At 25.7% G+C, this 13,874-nt stretch overlaps 1 protein-coding gene across 1 annotated transcript in view; it reads left to right on the forward strand.

Moving 5' to 3' along the window:
- The window catches only part of pasha (microprocessor complex subunit partner of drosha), a 36,382-nt gene that overhangs the window by 17,804 nt on the left and 4,704 nt on the right, over positions 1-13,874 (forward strand). Inside the window, exons 3-12 of the mRNA XM_016068233.3 lie at positions 2,626-2,831; positions 4,336-4,478; positions 7,752-8,043; positions 8,145-8,213; positions 9,755-9,824; positions 11,355-11,415; positions 11,517-11,598; positions 12,347-12,448; positions 13,062-13,160; positions 13,238-13,329. Coding sequence (XP_015923719.1) covers positions 2,626-2,831; positions 4,336-4,478; positions 7,752-8,043; positions 8,145-8,213; positions 9,755-9,824; positions 11,355-11,415; positions 11,517-11,598; positions 12,347-12,448; positions 13,062-13,160; positions 13,238-13,329 — 1,216 coding nt within the window. The remainder of the gene's footprint in view (positions 1-2,625; positions 2,832-4,335; positions 4,479-7,751; positions 8,044-8,144; positions 8,214-9,754; positions 9,825-11,354; positions 11,416-11,516; positions 11,599-12,346; positions 12,449-13,061; positions 13,161-13,237; positions 13,330-13,874) is intronic.

Below are 13,874 nucleotides of genomic sequence, written 5' to 3' on the forward strand. Positions count from 1 at the left end.
AATTCTACCATTATGCATAAAATAAAGCTGATTTTTTTTTTATTTGTAAAAATGGAGTTGAACATTTTCTATGAACTAATTTTACTGATGGCTGATTTTACTGGCTTAATAATGATGGCTGATTTTACTGACTTAAATAATAGTTCTGTTTCGATGAAAATTAATTTTTATTAATCTTTTACGTCTTCTTTCATCTTTTTCATAAAAAATTCTTGTAAAGAAAAAAGCAATTAAAGTTTAATTGTTTATTGTAGTTTAGACAGTTGTATTTTGTTTATTATTAAGCTTTTATTATCATGCAAATTCGATAATCCTTCTTGTTTTCTTTTCTTTTTGATTGTTCAATAAGTATGACATAACAAGTGCCTCTTTATTTAAATTATACCTATATATATCAAGTAGGTAACACAAATTAGCATTATGAGGATTGTTATCTGTTTAAGAATTTAATTTTATAATTCGGTAACATGTTATTCATGTAATTGAATGTGAGAAAAATAATAAATTAATGCAAGTGAAATAAATCAATTGAAAATTTGTTTGACAAACTGAATAGCTTGAATAATTAATGATTATTTTATATAGGTTCAATTTAAATCATTGTATATATTGTATAATAGACTTTTTTTTATGTAAAACAAAAGCCTAATTCCAAATATATATATATATATCTCAAAAAGAGATTATTTACTACAATTATAGCATATTCAGTTGAAATTCATTGCATATTTTATGTTATTTGAGTAAAAATGCAGTCTTCAAAGTTCAATTTTGAATTTTGTATATACTATTTTTAATGAAATTAATTTTATTAAAAAAAAAAAGCTGCTGAAAGGCAAAAGTTATAGAATACTTCTTTGATTTTTTTTTAAAGGATTTATGCTTTGGTTTGCCTCTTTGAATTTAGCATAATTAAAATATTCTACATATAATAATTTAGTTAATTTTATATGAATTTTTATTGTCCATTATTTATAAATTAAGATATTTCGCATGAACCTGCTTTAAATGTTATAAGTATTAAGTTTATAAATCAAAATCGGGAGCACAGAAAATTATTTTACAAAAGGATCCTAAAACTTCTACCTTTATCCAGGGGTCGCATTCCCCCTAAAATTCATAAAATTCCTAAAACTATGTGCAAACCCTAAAATTCCTAAAAATCTGATAAAATTTTGTTGGTGTTCCTAAAAAATTAGAGTTATAGGCTAAATATAAATAAAACAGCAATAATCTAAAATATAAGAATTTAACTACATTAATTAAAGCTGTTTTAATTTTGCCACATGGGAATTCTGATCCTGAGAGAGGTTTTTCGATAAATAAAGCAATGCTTAATGTGAGTCACCATGAGAATACTATTATGTCTCTTAGACGAATCAAAGATACCATTTGAAATTATGGAGGAGTGGTGAAGATCACCACAACACTATTGAGGGCAGTAAAAGAATCTTACAAATCATATCAAGAATATATTAGCAAAATGATCATAATTAATTTGTTTTTCTCTAACTTTTAATATAAATTGCTGATTTGAAATCTAAAAAAATCACACAATAGTTTTTCTTAATAAGGTAATTTAAAGGGTAATAATAAAGTTTTGATTAAGAAGGTAAAAATTAAATAAGAATCAAATAAAAACGTATTCTATTTTAGAAAGGAATGTTCTTTTTTTTAAAAATTACTATAGAATCGAAAAAGAATTTTAATTTGTGGTAATAATTTTAATTAAAGGTATGCAGATCATTTGTTCTGATTTTTCGAACTATTTTTTTAATACTTTTATTGTTTATATAAACATCACAGAGGATGAGAAAGGGAATTATTTACAGTATATATAACTTTAGTTAGTAATATTTTTGTCATGATTTCCTTCAATTTTATCTGATATAAAATTTTGGAAACTTTTATGTGTACTTTAATAGTACATATAAGTATCAGAGATATGATAATTTAAATTGTTTAAAGTATATACAATTTAAGACAGTATTATTTTTGTTAATATTTAAGTTGATACAGTTTTTATATGGTAAATTTTTACTTCATAAATGATTAAATCATTTTCTGTATACTTAATCTGATGAGGATGGGAAAGAAATGAAATTGTGAATTTTTTTAATGTATATATCACTTATAATAATTTTAAGTTCGTCAAGTTTTAGTCAAATATTCCTTAATTTTTTATTTGGCGTTGCATTTTAATTTTCGAATTGCTTTGGATTTAATAAAGTATATTTAATTTTTCCAAGTTAGTGTTAATTTATTTTTTCTCTTGATTTATTCTCACTTTTGCCTGTTCCTGAATTATGCACTTAATTTTTGTTAAGTAATATGTAAAGTTGAAATTTCATTTTTACACTTTAGAGATTTCATTCTTGACTTATTAAATTTCAGAGCTTTATTTTATGATTTGCAATTATTTATGATATGTATCGATGAATAAGAATAATCTTCTGTTATGTAATAAACTACCGTGTGATCTGTTTTTATCCTAGCAAAATCATATATTACCCCTAAAATTTACCTAAAATTTTTTGAAAAAAGTTCCTAAAATTACCCTAAAATTTTTAAAAACTTTGCTACTACCCCTGCTAAACATTCTGATTAAGTTTGATTTTATTTTAGTTATAAAGAACCAGAAATAGAATTTGACATTTTGGATGAGTTTGAAAGTAATGATAATGATCCAGATCAAGAGGCAAGAAGTTCTGATAGTGAATCAGAAATATCTGCCAATGAAATTGATGCAATGTTAGAAGCTGGTCTAGGTGACTATGGAAAGCCAAGTCCAGAAAATCAGCATGAAGTGAAAGAGAAATTAATTTTAAAAGGTATTGCTCTTTACCATTGGTAAAACATTTCAGTTTAGTGTTAGTGACTGAATTTTATCCTAATAAATATAAATTGTCATGGTCTGTCAAAACAATAGTTTATCCTCTCAATTGCAATATGCAAGAAACAACTTTAAAATTTCCTCTATTGTACTTTTAGAAATGTCCATTTGCTAAGATCTCATTAAATGTGACTGCGAATGAATTCTTTAACCCTTCTCAAGAAAGTTTTGTTTACATGTTTAGATTTATTTTTTTTTTGAAAATTTTTCCTCTACAATATTACTATCTGTATTTACAATTAAAGATTCCAATTACAAAAAATCCTCTTTCATCATATTTACTAAACTATTTATTATATTATTAAATACATTGCTCCATATAAACTTATTTAGTATTTGTTATGTAAATTTAATTCAAATCAACCTTTTCAATGCTTTTATAAATGCTTCAATGTTGATAACAATGTAGGGGAATTTATTTAAGTATATTTTATAGTTAAGGAAAATATGAGTACTGCAATGTTAATGAAATATATACTTTACATTTCATTCTTTCAGAAAGTTCTGAGCAATTACCATTGTTATTTCACCTAAATCTCTAAAAATGTTGTATTTGTGAAGTGTATTTACACATCAATTTTCTAAAAATTTGTATTTTTTAAAATTAATGAATTATTTACAATTCTTAAATGATTGAAAACTGTTGCAGATAGCCAAAATCATGTGCCTCTACAGCAGGCATTATAGATTATATGCAGCATCTGCATATTTTTCTCTCAGATTCAAAAGAAGAAAAAAAATATGTGGAAGAATTCTGTGGATAGAATTTAAGGAAAGATTAATATGAAATTAATGCAAATAATTAGTGTAAATTGATTATAGTTTTGGAAAATTTAAGAAAGTTTTTTATAGTTTCAAAAATTTTTTTAGTTATTGGTTTGTTTAGTTATTTAATTTTGCCAATGTTTTAAATTAACATAAATTTTTAGCTACATAAATTAGTTGTGCTTATTTTTTGATTTAATTTGTCTATGCAAAGTAAAGTATATCTAATTTCACTTTTCTGGGGAGTTTATTCCCAGTAAAAATCCATTTTTAGAGGTGGTAGCGTGTTATTCTGAAAGGAATAAGTTACTTAATGGAAAGAGTTGAATTTTTTTTATTGATTTTAAAATTATATTCTCTGAGTGTCTTAATGTTGAGACAAATTTGATTATATGAACATTATGCTACAAATCGACTCAGTAAATCCTGGTACAGTCATATGATTTGGTCACAGTCATATGATTTGGAATTTTAAAAAAAATTATTATCAGACTTCCCGTATAAAGGAGAGAGAAAAAAGTGTTCAAAGAGTTAAAAGCCAACTTCTTTGTCTTGGATTAACTGACTGAAAAGATTGAATGTTTAACTGTTTTTCATTTTCGCTGGCATTGTTGTGATTCTGCTATATTTTTCACTTTCATTGTGATGTTGTATTTTCTTTCCCTTTGTCATTATAGTTAGAGGAAAAGATCACTTTGAAGTTTTACCTGAAGGATGGATTGAGGTTACTCATAACAGTGGAATACCTATCTATCTTCATAAGCAAACTAGAGTATGCTGTGTCTCAAAACCTTATTTTCTGGGACCTGGCAGCACAAGGGTAAGATCTTTGTTTGATCATAATAAAAATAATTCGATTTAAAATCAGACTATGTAATTTTTATTTATTTGTATTAATGTAGGATCTCTGTCATTCAAAGCAATTAGGACTTTGACCTACTTCTAATAATCAAAATATTCAAATTATCTATTTTTATCAATTAATTCTGAAAATGCTGAAATCATGATGTTCAAACTACATTATTCTAGTAATAATAAAAACTGGTCTCCCACTGATCAGGTAGAACAGGTAAAACCTGAAATTGTCGGGGGATTTTATTTTACTCTAAAAAGTAGGGAATAATCAGAGAAAATTGCATTTTTTTACGAAAACGTGGAAAATTCCTGAATTTTACCTGGAAAATAACTGATCTTAGAATTGTCTATAACAATCAGTTATTGAGATTTAATTTAAATAATTCTAACATCTACTACAATTATTTGTTGTAAAAACTCCACTTTTTTGTGAAACTTTTTATTCTATGATAATTTTTTGCTCACAAAATCTAATATTTGACATAACAAATTTAAAAAAAATCAAAATTTTCCAACCAGCAGTTGCATGATAAAGATAAAATATGGTCTGGATTTACTTTGAACTAGAAAGATTAGGGATTTTTTTTTTCTTTTTTGAAATTATGTGGGAACCCTGAAAAATATGGAAGAAACAATGAAAATAGCAAAACCAAAGCTACCAATTTTAATTTAACATAATATTTTTTGTTGCTCACATAAAGAGCATTTATTTAGTCAAGCTGTACAAAGATTGTTTTTTTCTGAGGAATTTCTAATATTTAACTCTAATAATTGTTCTCACATCAGTGTGTGGGAGGCAATACTTATAATGTTTTTGTATAAAATGACTGTAGAAAAAAAGATAAAGAAAACTCTTGTGGTGCTGATTTATTATTATTGAAAGAAAAAACTAAATCCATGGATAAGTTCATAATCGATTTCAGTTGATACAATTATTTGGAAGAATGAGTTTAAATGAGATTAAAGAAGAGTATAAATGTGATTCTTCGGTATTACTTATTTTTGTATGAACTCTATAATTCTGAGGTATTTGAAGTTAAATAATTAAATTGTTATACTTACTGTATTTTGCCTTAAACTGGATAAATTTAAAACTTTGCCATCTATAGAGTAATATAGATTTCTGTTCCATTTTTGTTAATTTGGCCATTTTGTTGTATAATAGTTTTTCTTTTAACCGCCTAGCATTTAAGCAGTTTCATCGTGCATGAACCGAAATCTAATTTTAAAATTTAAAAAAAAAAGAGTTATAAGATACTATCATTAAGTACCAAATTATAAATTCTTAAATTTAGCTTAAAATTTTAAGCAAATCTTTGGACACACTTATTTCCCTTTCTCAAGTCATTTGACAGTCATAAGTAAGAAAAAGCCTGTGAAAATTATAAAAACAAAGATGTAAAAAATGAGGCATCTGCATTTTTTAGAAGAGTGAGCTATAGATATTTCTTCAACTAGTAATGAAAATGTATGTGTTTTGTAAAGAAGAAAATTCTGAAAATTATTTTTAAAATGTTAAAAAGGTTATTAACAAAATTTAAACTCTCTTTAATCACACTTTCTCTATGCGATTTCCACCCTTCTTGTTCAAAGATGAGTAAAAAGAAAGTTTTTGTTTCTAAAAAAACAGAAATGTCTAGGCAGAAAGTAGGGTTGTAAGAATGTGAATATTCATGCATATGCTACTTGAATTTATATTCAAGTTAATGCATCATATCTTAACATTAAACTAAATTTTCCAAGTGTGACTGACATTTCCCAAAAAGAATAAGTAAGTTTTTAAGCCAAGAGTGATAAATGTTGTATAAATGTATGGTTTCATTGTGTATGAATCATTTTAAAGCAATTGAATGTTTGGAAGTGTGCAGATTTCCCCCAAAGCTGCTATATTTTCTTTTGATTATCAATAAAGTAATTAATATTTTATGACGAATATGAAGGAAAAGAATCTAGAGATCTCTTCCTTCATTCGAAGGAAATCTTATATGTTCCTAAGTGCATTATATGATAACAATAAAAGAAATGCTTCTAATAACTGAAACTTTTGTTATTAAATGATTCTTTTTCAATGTAAGCAAACATGCCTAGTTCTTGTTTTTGAGGTATGAAGTTGTACTCGGTTTCGGACTCTATATTGGAACATAGAGTTTAGTTCAGGCACACTGATGAAAATGATGTTATATTCTACGGAATAACAATTGGTTATAATGAAAGAGTTTGGTACAATGAAGAGTGATTTTGTATTTTAAGTCTAAATTATTGGTAAATTTTAAATTGGTATCTTGGTTTTAAAGTGGTTTTTTAAAAAAAATGTTTAAAGAGGCTTCTTAAAATCTGTTTCAATGTGGCGGAAAGGTAGGGGTATGGCAAACAAGCCCGATCGGATAACACATCCCACTCCTTTCTCCCTCCCCTCTTCTGTATAATTAAAAATGCATGTTACATATCTTAAGATGTTAATGAAAAAATTATTTTTGTTAAACTACATAAATGGGAAAATTTATACCTAGAAAGAGTTTAACTTAACAGTTTTAGCAAGTTTTGCCCATGAACTAATAAGGGAGGGATGACAGCAGACGACTGCTTTAACATACCTCATTTTTTATTGTGGCGAATATTCTAGATCTTGCTATATTTTGTTTTAAGCACAAAAAATGTAGTATAATCAGGGTGCGTAGCGTTTTTCAAAAGTGCTTAATGGTGCTTATTTTTGATTTACGTTTCTTTTTTTATTCAGGGTTTGTTAAAAGTGCTTAATTTTCTATCTTTTAAAAGAGATTTAGATTAGACCTTAGAGATTTTTTTCTTTGCCGTATCGATTGTCGTTCTGATTTGCAAAAAATTCATTATTTTCACAATTTTCTTTCACTGCAATATTTACGGAACTAATTATTTATCAGAAACTTATTTTATCATGATTATGTGAAGTTTTTGAAAATGTTCCCAAATTTTATTGATTTTATGTTTATAAATTAAAAACTTAAAACAATAGAAAAAAATAATGTTTATTACTCCACAGATCTTAATTATGATTTTTTGTTTGTTTGGGAAGTGATTAAAAATATTTTTTGAGTGCTTAAAAAGTGCTTATTTTTGTTGAAAAATCTGGCTATGCACCCTGATAATTATACGTTTAAACTTATCATAGAAATTAAAATTTCATACCCTGATAACTTCGGGTATGTGAAATTTAAATTTCTATGATATTAAAACTTAAGTCTAAATTAAAATTTTTTAGAAACATGAAATACCAATTTCTGCCATACCTTGCCTTCAATACCAAAAAGAATTAGAGAAAGAAAAATTGGAAGCTGAAGGCAAATTAAAGGGTATTGAAGAGAATTTAGAAAATAAAGATAGTTCAACTAATAACACTGACTGCAAAAAATCTACTGAAGCTAATGGAATGGATCGAACTGACAAGACTGAGAACCATGCAACACAAAATGGATGTGCAGACACTAACATGGTTGATACTTCTGCAATTAAATCTGGTGGAATGATGAAAAATGTATCAAACGTTGCTAAAGGTATGATTGATTTTTCAATCAGTAACTAATACTGTTAGGAATAATTTGAATTTGTCCTGTTTTAAGCATTTTTAACATTTTTAAAAAAAATAACTTTTCAGGTTCTAATTTAATTTTCCCATCTGCTAAATTAGAAAGTGTGAAGGAAGTAAAGGTTTCTGGCTCTCTTGGTAAGATTATTTTTATCAAATTGAATGAAGTATTCATGATTAAATAGCATGCAATTTGATAGAACTTTTTAAGTACTACAGATTATTAAAACTTCCATTACATTACAATATTAAGATATATATAGTGTATCTATCCAATATATAACGTAATGGAATATTATATATATTATCCAATAAATATCCTAATTTCCGCTTTAAACTAAATTGCATATCAAAAATTGTGATTCAATAACATTAAGTGATTGAAAATGAACTTCTATTTAATGAAAAGAACTTTCAAAAGAATTTTAATTTATTTTTTAAAAAATTCTAGTAGAATATGCTTAATGCTTTTTAAAGCTGTAAATTAAAAATCAAGAAATGAGGACATAGAATATTTTGATTATCTAGTTATTCATTTGGGTAAAAAAGGTCATAATAAAGTATAATAATAAAAAAAAATTAAAGCCAGAGCATATTTTAAAGGATTGCATAAAATTTGTAAAATACCAAATATTGAAAATAAAAGCAAAAATAGTGGCTTACAAAGTGTCACAGCAGCGCTGCCATATGGCCCAGAAACATAAAAATGCAAACTAGAATATTTTCGAAAGAAAGATATATTTTAAAATTTTTTGCGCTTATAAAATTAAAATTTAAAATCTTTTGAAAAAAGTTTGAATTAAAACAATAGCTCTTAAAAGAGCTCTACTTTTAGAAAAAAAGCTACCTCTATTGCATTTACATGGGCCAGATAGAAAAGAACAATAGGAAGAAAATACATGATTTTGGGTGAGGGCATGATTTTAGGTGCATTTAGACTATAAGCAATGGCAAGAGTTGGTGAAGAAGTGGGTTTGAGATTTCAGTGCCCTATTCAGAGAATAAGTAAGATTTAAGTCATAAGGATTCAAAAGTTACATTTAGTTCTGATCATAAATTATAAAAAGTATCAGATGAAACTTTTGACTCATATTTTTTAAACTAAGTTTCTTAACAGTTTATGCATGTGGCACATCAGTTTTATTTTCCTTTTAAAGTTTTCTTATTTCATGACTATCATTTTTTGTGTCTGCATTTAGAAAGCAGTTCATCAAGATTTAAAGAAAAACAAATGGCAAAACTTTTACCGCATGAAGTATTGCATAAATTTTGCTAAAATTAATCACTGATAGAAGGAAACAAAACATCAATAAATCAATAATTATTATTTTTTTTTCTTCTTCTGTATAAAAGATCTTGAAAATCACCCTTTCTTCATTATACTGGAAAATGCTTGAATCAAGTTTTAAAAATTAAAATTTGAAGAATTTTTAATTCATATTTTTTATTTTAATTTGTTCAAAAGTATTTTTTAGCTACTTATCTTAATAATTATTTGTTTCTTATAAATATTTTGTGGCAGTGTGGTTAAAATGTGAAGAAGCCACTTTTTATGCTTCTCATTTCATTATAGTTGTCAGTTTCTCTTAATTAGAATGTTAATCTGAGATATTGCCAAAGTTTTAGGTTTATTAGCATTAACGTGCATTTGTTTAATTAATATTTTTTTAAACTTTTAGATTATTTAGCTGTGCGAGAGTATTGTCAGAAACGTTTTGAATTCCAAACTATTACTGTGAAACGATTTAAGTAAGTAATAAAGGGAATTTTTCATTACTTTGCTTGAAGTTAAAGGTTTATTTTTCATTAATTATTATTGAACATATCATAACATGCTGTTTTTAAATTATTAAAATTAATGAAAATAATTAAGTTAAGATTTGTTTCAGTACTACTTTATAATATTTTCTATTGCTTGGAAATTAATGGGTTTGCAAACAATTTTTGAGGTTAAACCAAGACTTTATGATGACATATTTGTTGTCTGTGAAATGTTTTGTTGGTTAACATACAAGTACTTTAAAATTCGATTCCTATAGTAATTATTTCATCAATTTTGTTCAAATTTTGTATTTTGCCTTACAAAATTATATTCTTTAAAATAATGTAAAAATTTTGTGTATTTAAAATTTTTCAGACTAAAATTCAAAAAAAGTATTAAAAAATAGAAATAATTAATAAAAATTATTTTTTCTATGCAATTATCTTTGGATAAACGAATTTTATAAATATGTGCTGAAATTTTTTGATTGGCTTAATAAATTCCCAAGAAATGGCAAAATATGCAAAAAATAAAATTAATATTTAGGAGTCCAAATTTTTTACTGTTTCGTGACAAAACTATTGAAACCCTCTTTCTCAGATTGCAACTACCCCCTATGTTATGAGGGTTGGGAATCCAACTTCGTTGAAAGAAGGTTATATAAAGAAAGAACATTTTTGTGTCTTAAAATATCGTCTGCTTTAATTAACATATTTACGATCACCCCCTCCAATCATTTAAAGTAAATCCTACAACATGTAAATCTAATCATTATATCAAAAGTTTTTTTTTGTGTGTGTGTGCTGTGCATTTTTGTTTATCCATTAAAATTTTAAAATTGTATTCTTACAATGTGTATAGAATAAAAGTTTAAATTTTATTATCTTTTTTCATTCAATTGAAAGCAAAATATTATAATGAAGATAAAAGTTGAAACTTTTTCGTATGTTATAAGACATAAATAATTCAATTATTGAATAATACAGTTGAATATTGATATAGACATTTGCATTTCCTGAATATATAATTTCCCAATGCTTCCAGAAATACCCTTTTTTAACTTATATATTTATTAACAATTTAAAACTCACTGATTTAGATATTGTGCTCTACATTTTGTAAAGTCATTTCTGTAATTTCATCAATTGGCAATTCATTATACATGCATTTATCAGGCAGAAAAAAAGACTGAAATACTCATCCTTAACAATAAGCATTTTGAATATTTCTGAAGAAAAAGAAACGTTCATCCCTGTGCAAAATAGGTTTTTTTTCATGAAAAAACCCCACATTGGATTTTTACTAACCCTGATTGAATGTTTCCATGAATAGGTTTTGAAGCTGATGTAAGATTAATATCTATACTTATTAGTATAGAGAGTATAATCTTTTTTAATATATTTTTTAAAATGTTCCCAATTTGTAATTAATTTTTATTAATTTTTTAATTATTTATTTTAACCATAGCAACTTCCCTGTTTGTTTTTATTATTATTATTATTTTTTTTTAATTTTAGAACCTGGTTTGGAAGACGAAAACACCAGAAACAAATTAAGAGAAAACAACGCCCATTTTTGGTATATATTTTATTCATTCTTATAACAAATACTTAATGTATAATTAAATGTTAATAATCTTGTTAGTTTTTTTTTTTACAATTTTTTTCCCTTTATTATAGCCAGATAATACACAGCTAATTACTTGTCCTTTACCTGCAAATACAGACAAATCTACAACTATTGGTAGTACTTCAAAGAGAGGTCAGTCCATGCATATGAAATAATTCTATTAACAAATTATATTGTTTTTATGTATAATATGCTTTAAGTCAATTATCAATAATTAATGTGTGGGTTGGAAGTCAGCAAGACAAAAGTTCCACAAACACTGTTTAAAAAATTATAAATTTGTTCTCGAATTATTGCGAGGAAAAAAAAATCTGATTTCAGTCCTTGTCTACTATTCTTATAACAGGACTCTTATTCTTAGTGGCCCTTGATTTCATCAAATATTTTAAATAAATTAATTTAATAAATTTTAAAACAGTTGATGCATTAACTGACTTGTATTTTATGAGGAGATAAGTTCTGTGGAAAATTATATTACAGTTTGTGGTGATTAGAAAGAAGTTACAGCATCAAAGGAAGGTAACAAAACTATGATGTTTAAAAAAATGTAAATTCAAATGAAGGTGCTTAGATAGTGAGATTGTTTCAGTTAACTATTTTATAAAGTATTAGCTATAAGTATTTCAAAATGCCAACACAGTCATTATTTTGTCTAAAATGTCAAAAATTATACATTTTTCAATATCCTGGAATTTAGATATCCCTAAAGCCTCTTAATGTCAAGGTTTTACTATCATCAAGGTGGATTCTCATCTTTTTTTTAATTTTACATTGGTTTTAAATATTTATATTTTTATTTGCTGTTAAATTTATTAAAAATAATATATTTTTGCAACATGTTAAAAGCAGATTTATTACAAATGAGTGATTTATTTTGCAGAATTCATTATGAATCCAACCGGAAAGTCACCAGTTTGCATTCTTCATGAATATGTTCAACATACTCTGAGAGTTCAGCCTAAATACATTTTCAAAGAACTAGGTATTTTAAATTTCTAATAATAATTTATTTTATCCTGTTCTATTGTAATTTTTCCTGTGTGTCGTTTGTTAATCAAAAATTAATTGGTTTTATTAGAAATTATGAGAGATTGTAATGAATGAAAGAATTTTGGGCACATTAGGAGGCCACCTGCTTGTTATATTTGTCAATCCTGGAACTGATTTTGTTGTTCTTTTCAGATTGTGTTGCATTCTGATCTTTCTACACCCCCTAATTGCCCACGTATCTATTTTAAATTAGCTTTGGGAGTATTGAGTTATTTTTTTAAAATAAAGTTCTAAATATATACAAAATATAAGTCACAGTTCTAAAAGTCAGTGTTTGGATCTACAATAGTTACATTTGTAAAAAAAAGGTAAAAAAAATGAGGGAGGAAATCATAGTAATAAAGTTTTTGAAAATTGAGATCCTATTCCAGGGTTGAAACAAAAATTTAAGTTGAATCGATAAGATATTGTTACATTCATGTACTTTAACTAAATTAAAAGCATTTTGTATTTGTTATATTCTGTCTTTCTGTTTAATAAACACACTGTTAAATGTTGCTAAATTAAATACACTATATTTATCAAGTCTAACTTTTTTTTTCCAGAGAGTGCTAGTACTCCATATGGTGCAGTTGTAATTATAAATGAAATGGAATATGGAACTGGATATGGCAGCAGTAAAAAAGTTGCTAAGTCTGAAGCTGGTATATTTAATTTTATTTCAATTAAGATATTAAATTTAAAAATGAATTTGTTCTTTAAATAATGTTTCTGATTTTAGCAAGATCTGCACTTGAAGTTCTCATTCCTAAAATAAAAAAATTTGATCCCGAGAAACGGAGTGGTGATGAAGATGATTTTCAAGATGTTGAAGTAAGCTTCACTTATTTTTAAACATTCTAATTCTCTTTTATCTTCTCAGAGAAGATTTGCTTTTGTTTTTTCATTTATTAGATTATCGAAAATAACTTTCCATTATAAGTGCTAATTTCATTTAGTAATCTAATCAAGTCTATATGTAATGATATAAGGTTACTGAAAAGGATTAGGTAGAAAATTAGCAACTTAGGTCCTCATGAAGGAATAATAAATTGACTTAATTACACAAAATTGATTAATTTTTAAAAGCTATATTTATTTTTAATCTATTTTTTAATGCTTTTTATCATTAACCTTAAAAATAGTCGTTACTTATATGCCTATTACCTCTTAAAGCTCACATTTAAAAAAATAAGTATCCGGCAAAATAAATGGTTTAAAAAAAACACACACATTTTTTAACCTTGTTGTGGCAAATAAAATCAATCAATTAAATTTCAGCAGTGTAAAATACAACCCTGCTCTAATTATCTCGACTGTGCTAGTTTTGAACACTGGAAACAACTCAAGACAACATGTTAAAAGAGGTTAATCTGGCC

The sequence above is a fragment of the Parasteatoda tepidariorum genome, chromosome 4 (genome assembly GCF_982258835.1).
Source record: "Parasteatoda tepidariorum strain Cologne lab strain chromosome 4, Ptep-v5.0, whole genome shotgun sequence".
Taxonomy (NCBI): Eukaryota; Metazoa; Arthropoda; class Arachnida; order Araneae; family Theridiidae; genus Parasteatoda; species Parasteatoda tepidariorum.